The 19,182-nt window shown below is 42.2% G+C and overlaps 2 protein-coding genes across 4 annotated transcripts; one reads left to right on the top strand and one right to left on the bottom strand.

Moving 5' to 3' along the window:
* Window positions 1–48: 48 nt before the first annotated feature.
* tlcd1 (TLC domain containing 1) lies at window positions 49–7,332 on the bottom strand. 2 transcript variants are annotated; one of them, XM_076036409.1, is made up of 5 exons: window positions 7,302–7,332; window positions 5,916–6,206; window positions 4,718–4,800; window positions 2,983–3,065; window positions 49–1,677 (listed from the first exon to the last, which is right to left on the bottom strand). In XM_076036409.1, exons 2-5 carry the CDS (start codon window positions 6,119–6,121, stop codon window positions 1,279–1,281), a joined length of 771 nt encoding a protein of 256 aa, XP_075892524.1. In that variant the 5' UTR covers window positions 6,122–6,206; window positions 7,302–7,332; the 3' UTR covers window positions 49–1,278. The 2 variants fall into 2 exon arrangements, with proteins under 2 accessions (XP_075892524.1, XP_075892525.1); XM_076036410.1 differs by lacking the exon at window positions 7,302–7,332 and having other exon boundaries at window positions 5,916–6,273.
* A 2,296-nt stretch (window positions 7,333–9,628) lies between these two features.
* nek8 (NIMA-related kinase 8) lies at window positions 9,629–19,066 on the top strand. 2 transcript variants are annotated; one of them, XM_076036406.1, is made up of 15 exons: window positions 9,633–9,929; window positions 10,511–10,716; window positions 10,867–11,099; window positions 11,188–11,319; window positions 11,408–11,616; window positions 11,722–11,801; window positions 11,891–12,075; window positions 12,531–12,678; window positions 12,856–12,932; window positions 13,860–13,977; window positions 14,127–14,277; window positions 14,840–15,003; window positions 15,136–15,288; window positions 16,538–16,696; window positions 17,726–19,066. In XM_076036406.1, exons 1-15 carry the CDS (start codon window positions 9,883–9,885, stop codon window positions 17,752–17,754), a joined length of 2,091 nt encoding a protein of 696 aa, XP_075892521.1. In that variant the 5' UTR covers window positions 9,633–9,882; the 3' UTR covers window positions 17,755–19,066. The 2 variants fall into 2 exon arrangements, with proteins under 2 accessions (XP_075892522.1, XP_075892521.1); XM_076036407.1 differs by lacking the exon at window positions 16,538–16,696 and having other exon boundaries at window positions 9,629–9,929.
* The last annotated feature ends 116 nt before the right edge of the window (window positions 19,067–19,182 follow it).

The raw sequence follows: 19,182 nt of genomic DNA, 5'->3' as shown, positions 1-19,182 counted from the left end.
TTTTCTTACTAGGCTTAAAAAAAAAATACTGTAAAGAAACATTTGAAACACTTTTTTCCTTTTTATTCAATCACTCAGACTTAAAAACATTTGACACTTTACCCTTGCCAAATTCCTCAATGGAGCAATGTGTTTTTGGTTTTCTTCTTTTTTCATGAAAGGCACTGTGGTAAGAGTTCAAGGCCAGCCTCTGCCTGTGTTAAATTGAAAAACCATTCCCCTTGACCAAATGGCTAGACTTGATGGTCTTTAACTGATTTATGGAATGCTTTGGAGCCTCCGATCATGCCTCTACTTGTTTACTTGTGTTACCACGTGAAAAACAGCTGCTGCAGCTGTCAATAACTTGTTGTCCTTGAGCCAGGTCCTAACCGCTCAAATGGAAATGAAAAGTCAGTAGTGAGTGCTTGCTAGATTAGACGATAACACAGAGACACAGCACAACCAACTGCACGATACCCTCCAGCCAGAATTCAAAGTGCAAATGCGGGGGGAAAAAATTCAGCTGGCAGGTTTTCCTGCATAAAGCTCCGCTTACCTTGCAATCAAGATTTGGCAACACACCTCTTGGCTGATATTTCTTTGACTTTGTGTTTCAACATTTTACGAAGCATTTTAGGCAGTTTATGAAGTGTTTCACCCTCTTCACTTTCCTGTTCAGTTTTTCCCACACATAACAATTAAAGGTAAAAAAAAAAAAATTAGAATATTGATTAATGAATTAATGCCACAACCTCACAATTACAACACTAGTAGGAGAAATATTTAAGTAGTTTTTTGAAAAGAGAAGAGCTAATAAAATCATTTTAGGGATATAAGCATTATTATTAATTCATTGCTTCAAATCGGTACAGAGCAATAATCATCTATTAATGTCATATTTTAGGAATAGTCCAAAACTTTTGCTCTTGATATTATTAGTATGCATCTTTGACAAATGTGCTTAATCTGTTGTCTAGCATAGCTGACAATATAGTCTATTATTATTAAAAAATAATGGTATAAAATTCAAGTTGTGTTGAAAAGATATTTCATGAAGTTATGGCACAGAGACTCGCTTGCTGTGATCCAAATTTTCAGGCTGTATGCTACGATAAGCTAAGTTAAGTTTTGTTTTAATTGCGATATCAAAATCTTTCTCCCAACTTTGAGCCAAGACATCCAAAATTCTTAGGATTGCATTATTAGTGACAGAACACAATAGAGAAAAGCATGGAGATTTCAATAAACACAAATGTCTGACAAAAATGTCACAATTTAAATTCCTCAAGATCTTCCTCAGTCAGTGAGAAACTTTTTCGAGTTCTGCGTCCCGTTCTGCCGTGCCGAGCTCTTCTTCCCGGCGAACAGATCAGCGCGGAGCAGCCGGTAGAAATAAATGAGGATCATGATGTTCATGGCCATTATGCAGGCCAGGAAGTATCCGCCGTGGTTCAGCCAGGAGTAGTTGTGGGCGATGTACCAGGTGAGGTAGAACTGTGTGCTCAGACGAAATGCGACATAGGTCAACAGGTTGGTGAATTTGTTGACCTGGTAGACGGTGGAGGACTGTCTCTCGGCCAGCTTCAGCATCAGCCGCAGGTGGAGGGTGACGCTGTTGACCTCCACGAAGAGGGCTACGACGGCACCGGCTACGTACAGCTCAGTGTACAGGGTGTACAGGAAACACGAGATCACCTGCAGAGGGACACACACCAGTGGCTCTGTTGTTACATCCAACGGCCAGTAATCTCCCTGATTATCTCGTTCTTCTCGTTTGCTTTTTTGTTTTTTTTTTACAAATACGTGTTACACCATGGAACATATTTTTCATTGTGTAACATCGTGCCTGTCATGCTTCTTGTGAATTTTAGAACTTCAAAGAAGGTGGCTTTTCCTGTCCAATACACATTTATATCACAGAGCAGTTTTACTACAAATCAGGCTTAGATTCACGGAATTTCTCTTAAGAACAGTATAATCGATAAACAGCAAATCAGCATTGAATAAGTAAAAAGCCTGGTGAATGCAAAAATGACCTGTTAGTGCAGTGTAAAATATAAATACTGTAAAACTATTGACCCGCAAGGTTTTGTGGAATACTCTACACACAACAGAATAAGACAGAATGTAAAACACATTTGTCCAAGATGAGATGAATCAATGTTGATTTGTTCAGTTATATTTTCATAAAACCAAAAACTGCTCATTCTGTTAAAAGTGTAAGGCTTAATTACCTGCAGATAATATTCTAGTCTCCTTTCACCCTTTCACTATGTGAATAAATCTCCTTACATTAGGCCTCATGCCGGGCAATTTCGACCTCAGCATCCTATCAATACATTCAGTCGCTCCTCTGTACTTGTGCAAACCACCTCAGTGTGGCCTCTCTGGCTGGGTCTCCCAATATGTGCTGTCCCTCTCATGTACTCATTCCTGATCCTATCCATTAAAAAAACAAACACAAAAGGAGTCTTTGTTGATCTTTAATCACACCCACTCCCAACTGGCCCTATTTGCTTTAAATATTTAACGAAGTGAGAAAAATGACATTCACTTGGAAAAATAAAGTCCTCTCAGACATGTTTTTTTTTTTTAATTCTTCGATCTTAAGCCCCCTTGCCTCGGTGGAAGAAAAAATAAATACAACTGGGTGTTTCTGTGACACACACGCAGCGAAGTGGATAATACAAATTGAAGTCATGAGTTACGCTTGTCAGCTCTATGGAAACAAGCTGTTTTCCGTTCAGTTCAGGCTGTAAAAAAAGCTGTTTTTTTTCTGTTTTTGTTCACTTCACTTTCTCCCTGTTTTGTTCTGTGAATGCATGCTTAATAATTGATAAGCACAGGAGTTAATTCAAGCCATAATAGCAGCAAGAGGTCAATTATTCTCAAATGTTTGCCTTCATTTATTCTGTCGTACTTTAACACACTCATGTAATAAGTCAGCTGCGGGGACTAATCCCAATTTCATGAGATAAAAAATACCACCGGCAGTCTTACCAAAACATGATGAAGTAAGAACTCCCATGATCCTCTGGCATGGCCCGACAGAATGATGTCACCTGCATCTTGAACAAAATACCCTGAAAGAGGAGGAATAGTGTCAGCAGTGTGAGTCATTTATAAAATCAGATTAATAACATTCTCGGCCAGTTTGTGGTTGTGTTTAAGTGAAGGAAGTTAATGTGAAGTTAAAATATGCTCAGACTTGGGTGTTCTGACAATATTTGCTGATCACACCAGGTAAATAAAACTTCAGGAATCTCAAGTGTTCATTCCGGCAGCTGACTTCTGTGGAAGAACAAGTGTTTCCAGCGTGAGCTTTTTTTTCCCCCAGACTGCAGTGTTTTGTGTCTGTGTGCAAAATTCTGAGTTTCTTTGTGTGAACAAAACAATCAATATTCTCCAATACAACGTGTATTTTAAAGCATTGAGCATGAAAGTTTTTAAATATGATTTAATTTGTTTCCAACTGCAAAGTGCAAAAGTGAGAATGACAGGACGATTAAATGCTGCATTTGAACAGTAGAGCTGATTCACCTCATTGGAGTGACACTGTCATCGGCTGGGCACGGTTAAAGTGAAAGTTTACGTCAGACTGGCTGAGCTGATGAGTTCAGACAGTTCAGGCAGCGTCAGCCGGAAAGGCTTGACGGTGTAATGCAGACAAATCTATCTGTGTCCAGCCACACCGACTGGGGGACTCCAGTAGTTGATCTAGCATGAAGCTGATGTTATGCCAAATAACTCATTCAAATATCTGCTTCAAGATACAATTAGCGGATCGGGGAATCTTGTGCAAGATAAAAAAAAACAGCTATCAAATGTTTTTTGCATGTTGTATTGTCCCGTGTGTTTTACTATTGAACTATTCAATGACATGTTGGGGATTTCAGACGGGAGATAATAGTGAATGAGTCAAGCCAGTAAATCAGGTTATTGAACAGAGTAGGCCAGAGGTATTCCAGTGACGAGAGAACCTTCTGTGCTCCTATATGGCTCTCACACTGCAGCTCGACAACCGGCAACATTTTTCAAAAACACTCCGCCTCCAGTCTCAGGAATGGTTGTTCCCTCTGTGGGATTAATAGTTTTGTACAGTTGTCAGGGCAGTTCTCCACAGACTTGTGTCCTCATGGTAACACTGAGACACACGCCTAATGGTCCAACCGCATTCTGCGCAGGTGAACCTGGGCTCTGAGTCCTTGGAGGTTTAGACCTGGTGTCCATGGTGATGCAGGGGAGACGCCTGGGAGAAACAACTGGAAAGGCAAAGAGTGGCTTGGCCCACGGGACAGGAGCGCCCTAAGCAGCTTAAGAGCGGATAAGAAAACTGCTGCAAGACAACATCCCCATTTTTGTTTGAAAACCATACGTATTAGCCTGATAGTATATTAAATAAGTAAACAAAGTGGTTTAGACGATTAGTGAATTGGTGTGTTTGCAGCCAAACGGGTTTCTTAGTATAAATCATGCGCTAGAAGGAGCACATGTTGAGACCACCTGTGCTGAAAGACCTCTATCATTACCAAATAAATCAGAACTCAACATACTGACTGCACATGAAATCTAGGCACGAGATTCATGTTGACTTAGTCAGACATAAAACATACAACCGCCGAAAAAAAATGTCTTCTGACTGCAGGATAATTGCATACTTTCACGGTTTATTCCCGTGGCAAGAATTCCCAACATACACACACACGCTCTTTGTCTCTATATGTTGTTGACCGACCTGTTGAGACGCAGACGAGCAGGTAGGATAGTGGGGTGTGGAAGGAGTGGAGGTTGTGCAACGTCTCTGGCCAGATCAGCACGCTTGGAAGAGGAAACAAGAGTTTGGTGTTAATGCTGATCACATTCTCTCAGAAAATCAAGAGTTAATGATTTTCTTTTTTTAAAATCATACTTCAGAGACTTTCTTTGTGTGATATCTAGGATTGATAGTGGTCTACATTTGCCATCTGGTTTCCATTCATGTCAATATCTAAGAAAACACAGGTAGTTCATATTTGCACAAGTTTTTTTTTACACTTTGATACAAGGGGAGCACGCTTCAATCAGCTGCCCCTCCCAACACATCAATAACAAATGGTTAATAAATAACCGTTGCTCTACGACTTAGGTAGTTGCGCCATGTGTCACTGAAACTAGTTTTGACTGGCAAACCTGTTCTTGCCAACCACCTGTCGTGCTGTTTTGCAAGGCTACAATCATTGCATGTACTATGCTTTCTGCTTGAATGGATCACTTTCACTAGTTCAGTGGCCTAGTGGTGGCCTTGAGACTGGGAGGTCATGGGGTCAATCCCTGGTCTGCTCATATATACAATTAAAAAAAACAACAACTCTGAAGCCTGATGGAATCTATTGCCTGTTTAGTACTCAGCATCAACTGTTGGACTTGTCCATTCTTTCTCTCAGGGGATGGCTCCAAAAAGGCAAGAATTACAAATTTCATGCTTGTAATCGTGACAACTTATGGGGCTTTAACGTTGAATAATCAATCACGAGCACCACCCTTAAGAATACTTTCTCATGATGCTTTCCCAGAAAAGATTATTCCAGCAGGTTTTTCCTGTCCGGTTCATGCACATCTGCAGCCTGGTTGATGGCTCACGGAGTGAGTGACATAATGCGAAAAATGCTAAATTCCCAACACGGTTGCAAAAAACGAGTGGCTCCGACACACTCCAGTGGGATTTCTCTTCCCCTCCTCATATAAATACCACTGTGTCCTACGTGCCTGGCTGCCACTGACTGTCACTGCTGCTCTCTCTCTCTCTCTCCCTATATCACACACACACACACACACACACACACACACACACACACACACACACACACACACACACACACACACACTGAATGGACAATGATGTTTCAGTCATCGTGTGGGCACGGATAAATGGCGTGGATGGAGACTTTACTCACCATGCCACGGCCCATGGCCCAGTGAGCAGCGAGTGCACCATCGACACGGAGAGGTTCCTCCACCTCCAGGAGCGCCACTCGCTGTGCTGGACCACTTTGGGCAAGGGCAGCCTGCGCAACAAATGGTGCACCACCCTGAAGAGGAGAGCGTACAGGAGCACGGACGGGCCAGGGTGTCTCTTCAGCGCACGGACGAGGTCGTCCATCCTGTCCACCTCCAGTTCAGTCCAGTCCAGTTCAGTCCCCCCTCGCTCCTCCCTGCTGCTTGCTGTCTTGACTCGGTCGCTCCTCCTGTCAGAGGGACCTCGCCTCGGTGGGTGACAGTTGCGCGCGGAATGTGGCGGGAGCGTCCCCCAGGTCAGGGAGGTGATTGATCCTCTGCTTCCCCCCCCCCCTCTTTTGTTCACTTTTTTGCAAAGCCCCTAATGCCCCACTGATGCTGAGACATGTTAGTCCCTAAAGTTTTGCCACGCGACGAGAAAAAGTGAGAAAATGTTGGTTGAAGAATGGGGGAATCCCAGTCACGGCTCATTCCAGCGCGGCGCGGCACAGCGGCGCTCCCGGCCAGCCCGACCCGTCTGAGCTGACAGAGAATCAGGGAGTGGTGTCGAGAAGGGGCGGGGTGGCTCCACCATAGAAACGAGGAGGGGCCGCGTTGGCAAGTTACGCAAGAGCGAGTTCGGAGTGTTTTTTGGGAGGGAGGACTAATGTCTAAAAGACTCTTCCGACACTTTATTGTGAGTCTTATCTTCTTGTTGCCTTTCACCTCCAACAGACAACAAACAAAACAAGCGCTTTCTTTCTTTTTTCTTTCTTTCTTTCTTTCTTTTTTTTTTTTTTAAGCATTAGATCTGCTGCGTCCTGCTCGTCAAATTAACAGGATTTTTTTTTCTCGTGACATGACATCCATGCTTGCTTACTTTGTTTGTGTTAAACAACCTACTTAACAGCAACTTAACATATTAAGAATAGAGGATCTTTAAAAAATAAATAAATAAAAAGTTCCCTGCAGGCATTCATATGGAAGGGCCAGCCAACATCTGAACAATTTCATCTCCTTTCATTTCCTCGGTAGTGCTTTTGTTTCAATGGAGACGTCACTTGGCATGTATAAAAAGCTTGTCAAAATAAAACTAAAGGTTTTTTTGTTCGTTTGTTTTTTGTCTTTAATGGACGGCTTATAAAGTGTGACATCTATACTTTAGAGTCAAGCTGGAATCAAGCTTGAGTCAGCAATACTATAGTGTCCCATCCACACTTGGACAAATAAGAACCTTAATTTATGACATTCCTCCGAAATATAAGGAGGATAGAGATTGAAAAATGGATAAGAAACTGAAGTAAAAACCAGAAACGCAGTATAAAAACAGAAATTAAATAACCTACTAGGTTGTATGAGACCAAATGGTGAGAAGTAACAGTAAATCAATATGACAATTGAATACAAGATCAATTAATCAGATGAATGTTAACCAATGAGTCAGCTAGCAGGTGGTACAAATGTTTTTAGTGCAAAGAGCAAATTAACAATACACCATCATTAAGTCGTGATGATGATGGTTATTGCCTTTTGGTATTTGTGAGCGTTCAGGTCTGGCTCCTCTCTCCTTCCTCAATAAATAGGCAAAAGTTCACCAGCAGGGTCAGACCAGCCAGGGCTGGGTATAACAAGTGCAACCAGATGGCAGCAAAACCTCACTTGAAGAGCAAGCATGACATTCTACCTATATGCTGTTTTTCAGCTGAGTATCCAGTGTTCAGTTCTTTGTTTCACCACTTGGGGACATGAGAAAAAAATCTTTCAGAATTGCCAAGGCCTGTAGGCATGTCAGAGTGATTGAGCAGCTCGATTTTTTTCTCAGTAAAGCTTTCTCGCAATTTTGCAAGTTTACACATGTCTTATAGCTCAATAACTTCATGCAAGAAACAGGATCCCTGGTGTTAACCACGGTCCTCTGTTATGAAACACCCTGAAGTAAAGACATGGATGTAACTGGATATTTTGTCTTAAAAAAAATTCTTTCTTCCTTTTGTGCTGCTTCTCTCACAAACAATTTGTATTGTTTGCATGTGAGTTGTTGGCTCTCACAGTAATGGACTATAGAAACTGGTGAATTTTCATCCCAAACATTTGGGTACTTACAATTTCAAGTTCTTCAGCATTCCTGAGAGCAGATCCAAACCATTCAGTGGTGGTTTTCGTAGTTGCTATTTTTTTTGCTGTTGCATCCAAGTCAAAAGGTCGCCTTGTATTCTGTAGTATCTGTGTCTGAGATGTGTCTGAATGTGCCCTAATGGTGTCTCCGCAAGAAGCCAATAAAGAGCATATCTAAGGGGTAAATTGATTTCCAGTGAGTGCTTGGTAAATAGAAAAAACAATAACAGCTTCAATAGCTTCTCCGGTGAGAAAAATGTCTTTCCCATTACAGGTTATCCAGGTTAATGGGTATTTACTAGGTCTCTTTAACAGCACAATATTTATATTTTCCAGATCAAGTCAATGTGTAAATGTATTAATGATGAAGGACTGTACATGGTTCAAATGTAATTACTAATGATTGTACAAAACATAAAAATGGAGTAAAGATAGCATAAAGCACAAGTATCAATCTTAGTAGTGACTTTATTTTTTAAAATTGACAAACAAGCTTTATATAACAAAAACTTTGGTAACAGATAAAATACTAATAAGCATTTTTTTTTGAAGGGGATGATGAAACATGACCTTTTGCCATTTAAGTTAGACATTAAGCCACAATATTTTTGCAGGACGACATCACTTGAGTAATTTTTTTTTAGATTACATCTACATGTCCTACATACAGTGTGATCTGAACCCAGCCTGTCTTTTCAACTATGGGGAAGGAGGCAGACGGATTACTTTGATGGTACAACACCCACAACCTGTCAAACCTTTGGCTTCTCATGCTCAGGTTCATACTTGGGGTTTAGCATCAGTTTCAGTGTGCGACGCCGTGCATTCCAGCTCACTGACTGGTTCATCTCAAGGTAGATCTCCTGCTGATAAACAGGGCAACAATGTCACAGAGCTGGTCTGAGGAGTCACAGACTGCCAGGCTCCTTCATGTACTATGCTAAAACATTATATCCCTGAGAAAGTGAAAAATATTGTTTGTAAAGCTTAGCTATCATTTCTTCTCCCGCGTTCCCTTAAAAATCTGCAAATTGTAACGGAAGGGTTGAAATACATGATGATCACTGTTTGTAGGGGAAATGTCATTATTTCAGTTTGCTGATAATAGTAGAGGCATGTAGTGCAGAACAACACAGACCGGGCTTTGTCACAGCACAAGGCATTTATTATATCCATCACAGCGCAGACTGGAAACAGTACTCATGCTACCTCCTTCCTGCTTATCTCAGGCAAGGGGAAGGCGCTTTATAATCACCAGGCGTCTGGCTGTAAGACGATCTGAAGTCCATGCTCCAGACTCCACACTCATCATTTTCATCCGACATTTTCCTCTCATTTCAGTTTTCAGCACACATGCTTGCTCCATGACAGAGATGACACAGTATGCCTCTCTCACCGGAAGTTATAGTTTACTTAAGATTAAATGCTGACACTGACATATGTACATGTGTGGGCGGGCGCACGTGCACGTTTCGAGCATTTGTTCGCTGGCCATTTTGTAAATATTTGCATTTCTGGCATTGCGCGTGTGGGCGGACTAGTATTTGTCATGTCACGATGACTAATGGAGAAACATACACGTCCCGTGTTCTTTGTTTTGTGTAAGGCGCGTTTTAGTTCGCTTAGTTATGGTTACAACATAAACAAGTGGCGTGGTCTTTCACACTTTCAGTCCTTTAGTTTCGGACTGTCTGTGCTTAATTTTAACTGTCTCGTTTTAGCTGTCGTCCCTTAGCCTTTTTGTCCCTCGCTGCTCCTTGTAGTCCAGGGCTGGGGTTGCCAGGAAACGGCGGAAACGTTTGGCGAGCGGCGATGGAGAAGTATGAGAAAATCAAAGTTGTTGGAAGAGGCGCTTTTGGGTAAATTTGGCCTTTACTTATCGCAGCTTATATGTTTTTATGAGTCGGACAGTGTGTACAGACTGGTCGGTGTCCAGGCGTAAATTAAAATGCCGACGGAAAAAAGAAAGAAAGAAAGACCTCCCTGTTTTTTTCCAACCAAAAAATGTATCGGAATGCATTGAAAACCCGCCCCGAGAAGAAGACGTGTCCGAGCAGAAATATTGCCTACAGTCTGTGAAGACTAGATTTCAACTCGAGATTAAACTGTCGTTTCAAGTGACACATTGCACGAAGCCCATTCGGTTGGCTGAAAAAGCCACAAGGATGAAGTTGTTTAAAGGCAGCGAACTGCCAAAAAATGTCGTCAAAACTTGCGACGAAAAGTCATAATGCAAGATTTACAGTACATTTGGTTCCTCTACTTTAAAGTTTACATACATTTGTTGGCAAATGAAAATAAAGACGATTTTCTTTCAATACCAAATTGGCATTATGCATAATTTATGTGAAAAGTAGCATTCGAATTGCAATTTAAACAGGAGTGTAACTGCAGAACAAAGCATATGATGTCTAATTTCTCATCATTTCCCCCCCATCAGCATTGTTCATCTGTGCCGACGGCGCAACGATGGGGCCTTCGTCATCCTGAAGGAAATCCCAGTGGAGCAAATGTCGCGAGATGAGCGTCTGGCCGCTCAGAACGAGTGCCAGGTCCTGAAACTCCTCAACCACCCAAACATCATAGAGTACTATGAGAACTTCCTGGAAGACAAGGCCCTCATGATAGCCATGGAGTATGCACCAGGTAAGCCCACTGAAGTATTGGGAGATGTGATTGTATATTGACAAAAGGGTCGTTACATTATGTTTTATGTGCTGGTGCATGTCTTTTAAAAGGAAACCCTTAAAATGTTCTTGTTTCTTGCAAATTACTCCAGACATGATTTCTTTGCAGGTGGAACGTTGGCTGAGTACATACAGAAGCGCTGTAATTCTCTCCTGGACGAGGACACCATCCTTCACTTCTTTGTGCAGATCTTACTTGCTCTGTACCACGTCCACAACAAACTTATTCTGCACAGAGACCTGAAGACACAAAATATTCTCCTTGACAAGCACCAGATGATCGTCAAAATTGGCGACTTTGGCATTTCCAAAATCCTCGTCAGCAAGAGCAAAGCTTACACTGTGAGTTAAACATTGTTTAGGTTACTTCAGCTAGGAAAAATTTTCAAGATGCTGAATCTTGAAATCAATTGCTTGTCATATCTTGCAGGTAGTTGGGACTCCATGCTACATTTCCCCAGAGCTGTGTGAAGGAAAGCCGTACAACCAAAAGAGTGACATCTGGGCTCTGGGCTGTGTGCTCTACGAGCTGGCAAGCCTTAAAAGAGCCTTTGAGGCCGCTGTATGTAAAACATTTACTACATTTTTTTAACTTACCAGGTTGCAGCATTGCAGTTAGTTTGATTCTGTTGTCCCTATTTTGCTTTAAGAATCTGCCAGCGCTTGTTCTGAAGATCATGAGTGGAACATTTGCGCCAATTTCCGACCGCTACAGCCCGGAACTGCGGCAGCTCATCCTCAACATGCTCAATCTGGATCCATCCAAGCGGCCTCAGCTTAATGAAATAATGGCTCTTCCCGTATGCATAAGACCCCTGCTTAATCTTTACACAGATATAGGCAGTGTCAAAATGCGCAGGTAACATTTAAATGTGTACATGGTAATTGCACTCATTTTTAAGAGGTTTTGTCTTCATGTGTGGTCTATTATTTCATTAATGTATCCCATATGGCATTTTTGCAGGATAGAAAAACCTCTGTCCACTGTGCAGAGTGGTTCTCAGGGCAGGCCAGGGGGGAGAGTTCCGACAAACAGGTCCAGAGGTCAGGCTGTTTTTTATTTGGATGGACTGAGTTGAACTATTTGCCTTTTTTTGTTTTAAACATGTTTTTCGTGTTTTGGTTTCAATCAGACCTATCAGTTGGTTTAGGTTCAGGGAAGTTGCACTCGCTCCCACTGTCTTCAGTCTACACATGGGGAAGTGGAATCTCAGCGCCTCTGCGCCTGCCGATGCTCAACACTGAGGTGCTGCAGGTGTCTCTGGGCCGGACACAGAAGATGGGAGTGACCAAGTCGGGACGCCTGATTACATGGGAGGTCGGTGCTGATGCAACACTTTGTTTGTACTCGGTGCATTGTTCCTATGGTTTTCACAACAGGTTTGAATAAGAACAATTAACATCTGGTTTATAATATTCTGACATTTGGCTTGGATTTAGTTTGTGCTTTTCTATTAGGTCCTCAAAACATTCACATGACAGCCATTATTTATTCATCACTCTACAGTAACTTTCGTTTTGCCATCCAAAAAATTACACCTTAAAGTCTTTTATATAGATCAGATTCTCTTATCGACTATTTATAGGTTCAAAGTCATTTTAGAGTGAAAACCAACCTGGGAGCAGATGTTTGCTAATTTCCATTAATCTATTCAGTTTTGCTGGCTAGAGACGAAGGATACTCTATCACGTCTATTAGCATTCACAAGTTGACCCATTATTAAATCCCCTCAATTGTTTGTTTTTTTTGCCATTTGTTACGAATGGTTGCAGGCTCCGTCGGTGGGCTCCAGCGATGCCTCTCTGCCTGGCGTGGTGGAGCAGATGCAACCTCAGTTCATTTCACGTTTCCTGGAGGGCCAGTCTGGAGTCACCATCAAGTCTGTTTCCTGTGGAGACCTTTTCACCACTTGCATGACAGGTGAGTGGGCTGCAGAAACATGCACAGACTTGAAGCTGCTCTAAGGTAAATAAATAAATCGGTGACACCGATTAGCTTTCGCGGATGGGGATTAGAAATTTGTCCCAGTGAGAGTACACCTACGTTCATCCACGGACAGTGTCTCTCATCCCCTCTCTTTTTATTTTCAATTTGCAGACAGGGGCATTATCATGACGTTTGGAAGTGGCAGCAATGGCTGTTTGGGACACGGTAACTTCAATGATGTCACGCAGGTACATGTCACACTTTTTCCTCTTGGTGCACTTCAATCAAGTGGCTTGAAAGACTCTGGTTGCCCACTGTTGTTTCAGTGTGTGTACGAGCTGACTAAGGAATAGCATTATATACACTATTTCTCCACTCTATACGATATATAGTATGTTATATTTTTCCTATGATTCTTTGTAATTTGATGCAGAGCCTTTACCTGCATCCTAATCAATATATTTATTATGGTGCCACATGCACTTCTGAAGCCAAAAGCATTATAGCACTTCCTTATTTTATTTTGCAAAGGGATAGAATTGGCTTCTGGGTCTAATATATGCTGTGTAAAATTGAAAGCAATATATAATGCCAAGAATTGTCAATGTGAAAATTCATTATATGAATCCTATAGCACTGGAAATAGGGATGCAAATGATCGATTAATTCATTAATCGTTAGTTGATTGACCTTATAGGTCGATTAACGGTTAATTGATAAGTGGCGATTTTTCCTGAGAACCTAAACTTCACAATGGAAATTATGTAAGGCACACGTTACTTAACCCTTAAAGAATGTTGAGGGTCCAATGTGATCCATTTTTACATTAGAAACCAGTTAAAACACGGCACAACATTTATCGTCTGACTTCAAGTTGACCTCTAATGGGTCACATTTCAACTTTTTATTTATTTTTTTTTATTTTTTTTAATGTTGTTTAAAAGTAACTTGTTCAAGATACTCAGGTATACACCACAAAAAAACCCAGTGGAAAAAATTTTCAACTAATTGCGACTAATTTAATTTAATCTATTAAATTCTTAATCGACAATTAATCGCTAATCGATTAATTGTTAACATCCCTAGCTGGAAATATTCAACATAAGCGAGAAACTACACAGGATCAGATTTCTTTAAATCCAGTAACAAACTTCTCTGTGTGACTTTGCACCCAGCCCAAGATAGTTGAGGCGCTTCTCGGCTACGAACTGGTCCAGGTCTCATGCGGCGCTTCCCACGTTCTGGCTGTGACCAATGAGAGAGAAGTATTCGCCTGGGGACGAGGAGACAATGGTAGACTGCAATATTCTTTTGTTTTGTTTTTTCCCCACCGAAACACACAATCTGGTTCCGCAATCTACCTTTACGTTACCTCCTGGTGACTGATTTATGGCAGGAGCATCACGGCGCCGCTTCCTCATCGTCTGCTCATGTTTTGAAAGGTCGCCTCGGGCTGGGCACCCAAGACACCCACAACTCTCCGCAGCAGGTGTGTTTACCTGTGGAATTTGAGGCCCAGCGAGTGATGTGTGGAGTCGACTGCTCCATGATCATCAGCACACACTTCAGCATTTTGGCATGTGGAAGCAACCGGTAATCAGTCTGTGTTTTTCTCACGCAAAACGACAACCGTTCATTTCTGCAAACATGCCACTGAGGGTTGTAATCTTCAGCTCAGCTCAGACATTTTATATGAACCTTTTTTTTTTTTAAAATAAATAATTGCTGTATCATTCCCAGGATGATGCATTTGTAAAACCGATTCACTTTAGCTGCGCTGCTGTCTCAGCGTACAGAATGGGATGTTGTGAGACTGATGGAGACGGTGGGTGTGGGCAGAGTCTCGTCCGTGGTGCACAACCTGCGAGGCAGCATTCTCCGTGACTCTTTTCCCTCATTGTTAATTCATCTGTCTTGAGGGCAGGATGTGGAGTCGTGAATAACCCGAGGAAGAAGTCACAGTAAACAGAGTCGCATTCATTTTAGGTCAACGACGCATTGTTCAGGGAGTCTGCCTGCAGGAAACGCAGAGTGGAGATAGTGGAAAAAACAACTGAACATTTGCTTCACATTGTTACACTTTTAAATAAACGTTCTCTTCTCTGCTGTTGTAGCAAGCATAATATTGACGTCTCGATTTTTTTTTTCCTTCCAGGTTTAACAAACTCGGCTTGGATAAAATATCCGACGGAGAGGAACCGAACCCCTCAAACCAGGTGGAAGAAGTTAATTCCTACACTCCTGTTCAGTCAGCTCCTCTGAACAGCGAGAAGATAGTTCACATAGACATTGGGACGGCCCATTCTGTGGCTGTTACAGGTAGTAAAGTTCACATCATTGCTCACAATTAAATCTAAAATCTTACAGGATTGCAGATAAGGCGTTTTTTTTTTTAAGTTTGTCCAGGGTCATTTTCTGCACCACTTTCACTCCGATCATATTATTTTCTAGAAAAGGGTCAGTGCTTCACCTTTGGCAGCAACCAGCACGGACAGATTGGTAGCAGCTCGCGTCGCAGCAGCCGCGTTCCCTTCCACGTGTCTGGGCTGCAGGGCATCACCATGGCCGCCTGTGGAGACGCCTTCACTTTAGCCATTGGATCCGGTGGGTATCATCTCTTGTGTACAATCCTGGTTGTAAAGGCCATACACAGTTTCACACGCTTAATCTTATATTTTTCAGCGATGACAGCTTTAGCAGAGGTATACAGGATGTTTTGTGGAAATAAGGTGAACAAAAAAAGGTTACTTAATCAGGCTAACTCTTTTTTGACTCAATACAGGTCTAGCCCTAAAGGACAGGAAATGCTTCGCGTAGGAATTTAAACATTAATCTTGCTGGTTAGTGTGACTAAACCTCTGTTCATTATCTTTAATCCCATTGCATTAAATCTAACCCACCCCTTTTCAGCTGCTCGGCATAATTAGGTGCACACAAGCCAAGTATTTGAACACTCCCTTCTCTCAAGTTGCGAGAGGAAGACAGACTCTTAATAGTTCGCCAGATCTCTCAAAAATAATTGGATCATTTTGCTATTCACAGTGATGAATGCTTCTGCCTTTGAGATCAACACCAAGCTCGAGAGATTTCTTTTCCGCAAGGACAAGCTTCCAACTTTTACCTCACTGTTAATCCCTTATTTAATTGGGAGTTGCATAAAAAAAACTCAAGAGGGTTCATCTCGCACCATTGTTGAGACTGCATCGCTCAGATGTTTGTGGTTTAGCTGCTTTGGAGGATAAGAGGAGGATTCCGGGATATCAAGAGTTGGACATTCTAACCTCGGCTGGTTTCCAGACAGCGTTAGCAGCTACTGTGCGTTGTAGGGTTAACTTTAGGGACATAACACAACAATAACACTGTTAGAATGTTGTTTTTTTCACATTGAACTGAATAAAACATCTAAATCAAAAATAAACTAAATGAAACTGGTGCTGTGATCTCCGTCGTTTCAACTGCACTGGGATTTTAGCTAAAAAGCTAGACCTCTGTAAACAAGTGGATGAAGTGATAGATAAAAGTGTGTGTGTGTGTGTGTTGGCACTCGCGCCTCTACTCAGCAAGTTTGTGTTCTTAAAATCTGCGGATAAAACGGTGAGACGTCTTTCTGTGCCAGCGAGCAGCTCCCCGGGGGAGTGAGCCAGCAGCGCCAGTCATGCCTGCGGCTTCTCTTTGTCGAGGGACGTCTTTGTTCGCCTCCGACTTCCTACAGATAGAGCCATTATGCTCCCGCTAACAGGGGAGACAGAGCTGTCACTTAGAGATTTGTGTGGATTAATGCGCCGGGAGATTTGGAGCTCTGCGAATTTGGGCTAACAGCGAGCGGTTTTATTCCTCTGCTGCTTCTCCACAGAAGGGGAGGTGTACACCTGGGGAAAGGGGGCCCGCGGCCGCCTCGGAAGGAAAGAGGAGGATTCTGGGATACCGAAGGCGGTGCAGCTCGAGGAGAGTCACCCTTTTGCGGTGACATCAGTGGCTTGTTGTCATGGCAACAGTCTGCTGGCGGTGAAACGTAATATTTCCCTTATTACCCCCTTGTGAACAAACAGTGCGAGACGGCGGGATGCGGCGAAATCTCACCGAGGGCGGATTAATCCCCACATGAAAGACGGCCTGAACTTGAGACAAGATTCCCCTGATAGTGTCAGGATCACATTTTTTTTTTTTTCATCCAGGTTGAAATGTGAAAGAAGTCATTTTGTAAGTTTGGGAGCTTTACAGGTTAAAGGCTTAAAGCCGAGGCTGCTTTTATCGATTCACGCAGAAAACATCAAATCTGAGGCCTCTCACTGTGGGAGACACAAACCTCTGATTCTGCTCAGAGGCACAGGTTGCCCCCTCCACTCTGCATATTGAAAATAGTCGCAGATTTACGGAAGATTAAACTCCATCCAGATTTAATAAATAACGATGATGTCGCTAATCCTTGTGTTCCAGGGCTGCATAAAATGTTTCTTTGACCTGCGCCATGTGACAAGGACATGGAGTCAAACACTGACTGACTGACTGACTGGCTCCCAGAGATTAAAGGCAGATACTATGAACATCGTATGAGTCAGTAAACAGTCCAGATCATAATTCTGACATTCAGCATCTTCTTTTTGGCTCCATGGTTTTATGTGAGACGTGGAGGTCAACCACCATCAAAAGGAAAGAAAAAATGTTAGTTTGAAACTACTAACAAAACTAGAAGATCATTTCGGAGAGTGTAGGCTAATTAAAAAAAATTGTCCAAAACTTAAAAGAATGAGTTAAAAAAAAAATGAAAGAATTGGAGAGAGAACATGAAACTGTGGGTAGCAGTATGACATAACTTCTAATATGTAATTTAACTGAGCAATCAACCACTTACGTAAGATACTCTGATTATCATCATGTGACAAAGACCAAAAAAAATCTGCAACGCGTCACGATCAGGAAAGTGTTATCAGACGCGTCACCTGAGTACTGTCCCTCGGCAGTGCCAGACTGACAATCTAGAGATCATCTTTTTGTTCCACATTTTTGGCTTCACCCACCACTTCTTTCTCCTTGTTCTTAGCGTTGCTTGAGGAACCCGTCCCAAGATGACCCGGTCCAAAAAAAGGAACGCACGCAGTGCAGAACATGAAGCCTGCCAGCGCTGCGAGGTGAAGGACAGCTTCCTCTGACTGATTCCTCCCAGAGACCCAGCTGTGCTGCTCTTGGAAGGTTTCCTTTGATCCGGCAGCTGCGGCCTCCCACGTCAACTTGGTGCTACGCTTTCAGTCTCTCTCTTTTTTTTTTAGAACGAATGTTTGTTTCTTTCAAAGGTTTGATATCATGGGGCAGGTAGGAAAACACGATCTTCTCCAGCAGGTGTATCCAGAGACTAGATGAGCTTACTGGAATGCTGCGAGGTCGTTTCTGAAGCCGGGTTGCAGGAAGTCGTTATGCAGTCTTCAGGCCGTGAATGAGCCATTGTCCTCGGCTACATGCAGGGCTAGGATGATAAAGGCCTGAAAAAGTCAAACTGGTTTTCAGCTCCCTTAAGCCGCCGCTGAATGAACGCCGCGTCAGACAGAAAGGGAAACAGAAAAAAGCCACTTGAGCGTTAAAGTAACTCATCAGTCAAATGAACCAAACGCATTCATTCTCGATCGCGTTGTGAGTGGCCACATTGTGTTTTATTGGATTAGGCCGTCAATCCGTATGTCAGCCATGGCAGCGGAGTTCAATCAACATAACGACGTTTACACTTTCAATGGGCGGCATATCTGGTGGGTGGAGGGTGAAGTCATTCACCTGCTCACTCCGTCACCGATCAGCAGTCAGTAAACACATTGATGGAAATAAGGTCTCTCGTCACGTGTATTTACATATTTTTACATGTGACACGTGACCAACTGCCAATGGGGGATTCCTGTGTATGACCCATTGCATTGTGCTGTCTGTTTATACTGCATCCACACTGGATGAATTTGTTGATGTGGCTGTATGAACATTATTTTTTTCAATTACAATGTAATAATCTGTGTATAACAATAACGCAATGTTCAAATCATATAACGTGTCAGATAGAATCAAAGTCCTTTTCCTGCATTTTTAATTTGGTAAAAATTAAAATTAATGATATTACAAATAAGAGTAGATAAAGACAAATAGAAAAAAAAGGATACTTGTTATTATTAGACCTGACCAAATTGTGCTGGTCGGACTCATTTCAGATTGATGGAAAAAGATGTTTTAATAGGTGCTCATAAGAGGAACAACCAAACGCTTTACATGAATAATTAACCTACATATGTAGCTCAGCATTACTCAGTATCTGTCTAATCTGTGTCAGGTTGATGAGACTGTTGTATATATGTAATCACTGTTTGATATTTTCTGTTCTATTTAAGATAAACATACAGTCACCCCATTATCTGTCTGAAATCCTACTTTTGTTTTGAGGCAAGGTGTGCCCACTCCCTCTGCGAGGACATGGTTGGTTTACTATTGTTGTCCCTTAAGATGATGTAATGATGATGTAATCCG

The sequence above is a fragment of the Nelusetta ayraudi genome, unplaced genomic scaffold (genome assembly GCF_046127955.1).
Source record: "Nelusetta ayraudi isolate G7.1 ecotype Tasmania unplaced genomic scaffold, CSIRO-AGI_Nayr_v1 ptg000048l, whole genome shotgun sequence".
Taxonomy (NCBI): domain Eukaryota; kingdom Metazoa; phylum Chordata; class Actinopteri; order Tetraodontiformes; family Monacanthidae; genus Nelusetta; species Nelusetta ayraudi.
The sequence above is the reverse complement of the archived record's forward strand: the minus strand, read 5'-3'. Positions and strand labels throughout refer to the sequence as shown.

Coding starts and splice junctions, on each gene's coding strand:
- tlcd1 (XM_076036409.1), bottom strand. CDS start 6,121: ATGGACGACCTCGTCCGTGCGCTGAAGAGACACCCTGGCCCGTCCGTG. Junction 4,801..5,915: donor GGGCCATGGGCCGTGGCATG/GTGAGTAAAGTC, acceptor TCCTCTTCCAAG/CGTGCTGATCTGGCCAGAGA. Junction 3,066..4,717: donor GCTCGTCTGCGTCTCAACAG/GTCGGTCAACAA, acceptor CTCCTCTTTCAG/GGTATTTTGTTCAAGATGCA.
- nek8 (XM_076036406.1), top strand. CDS start 9,883: ATGGAGAAGTATGAGAAAATCAAAGTTGTTGGAAGAGGCGCTTTTGG. Junction 9,930..10,510: donor GTTGGAAGAGGCGCTTTTGG/GTAAATTTGGCC, acceptor CCCCCCCATCAG/CATTGTTCATCTGTGCCGAC. Junction 11,617..11,721: donor GGCAGTGTCAAAATGCGCAG/GTAACATTTAAA, acceptor GCATTTTTGCAG/GATAGAAAAACCTCTGTCCA.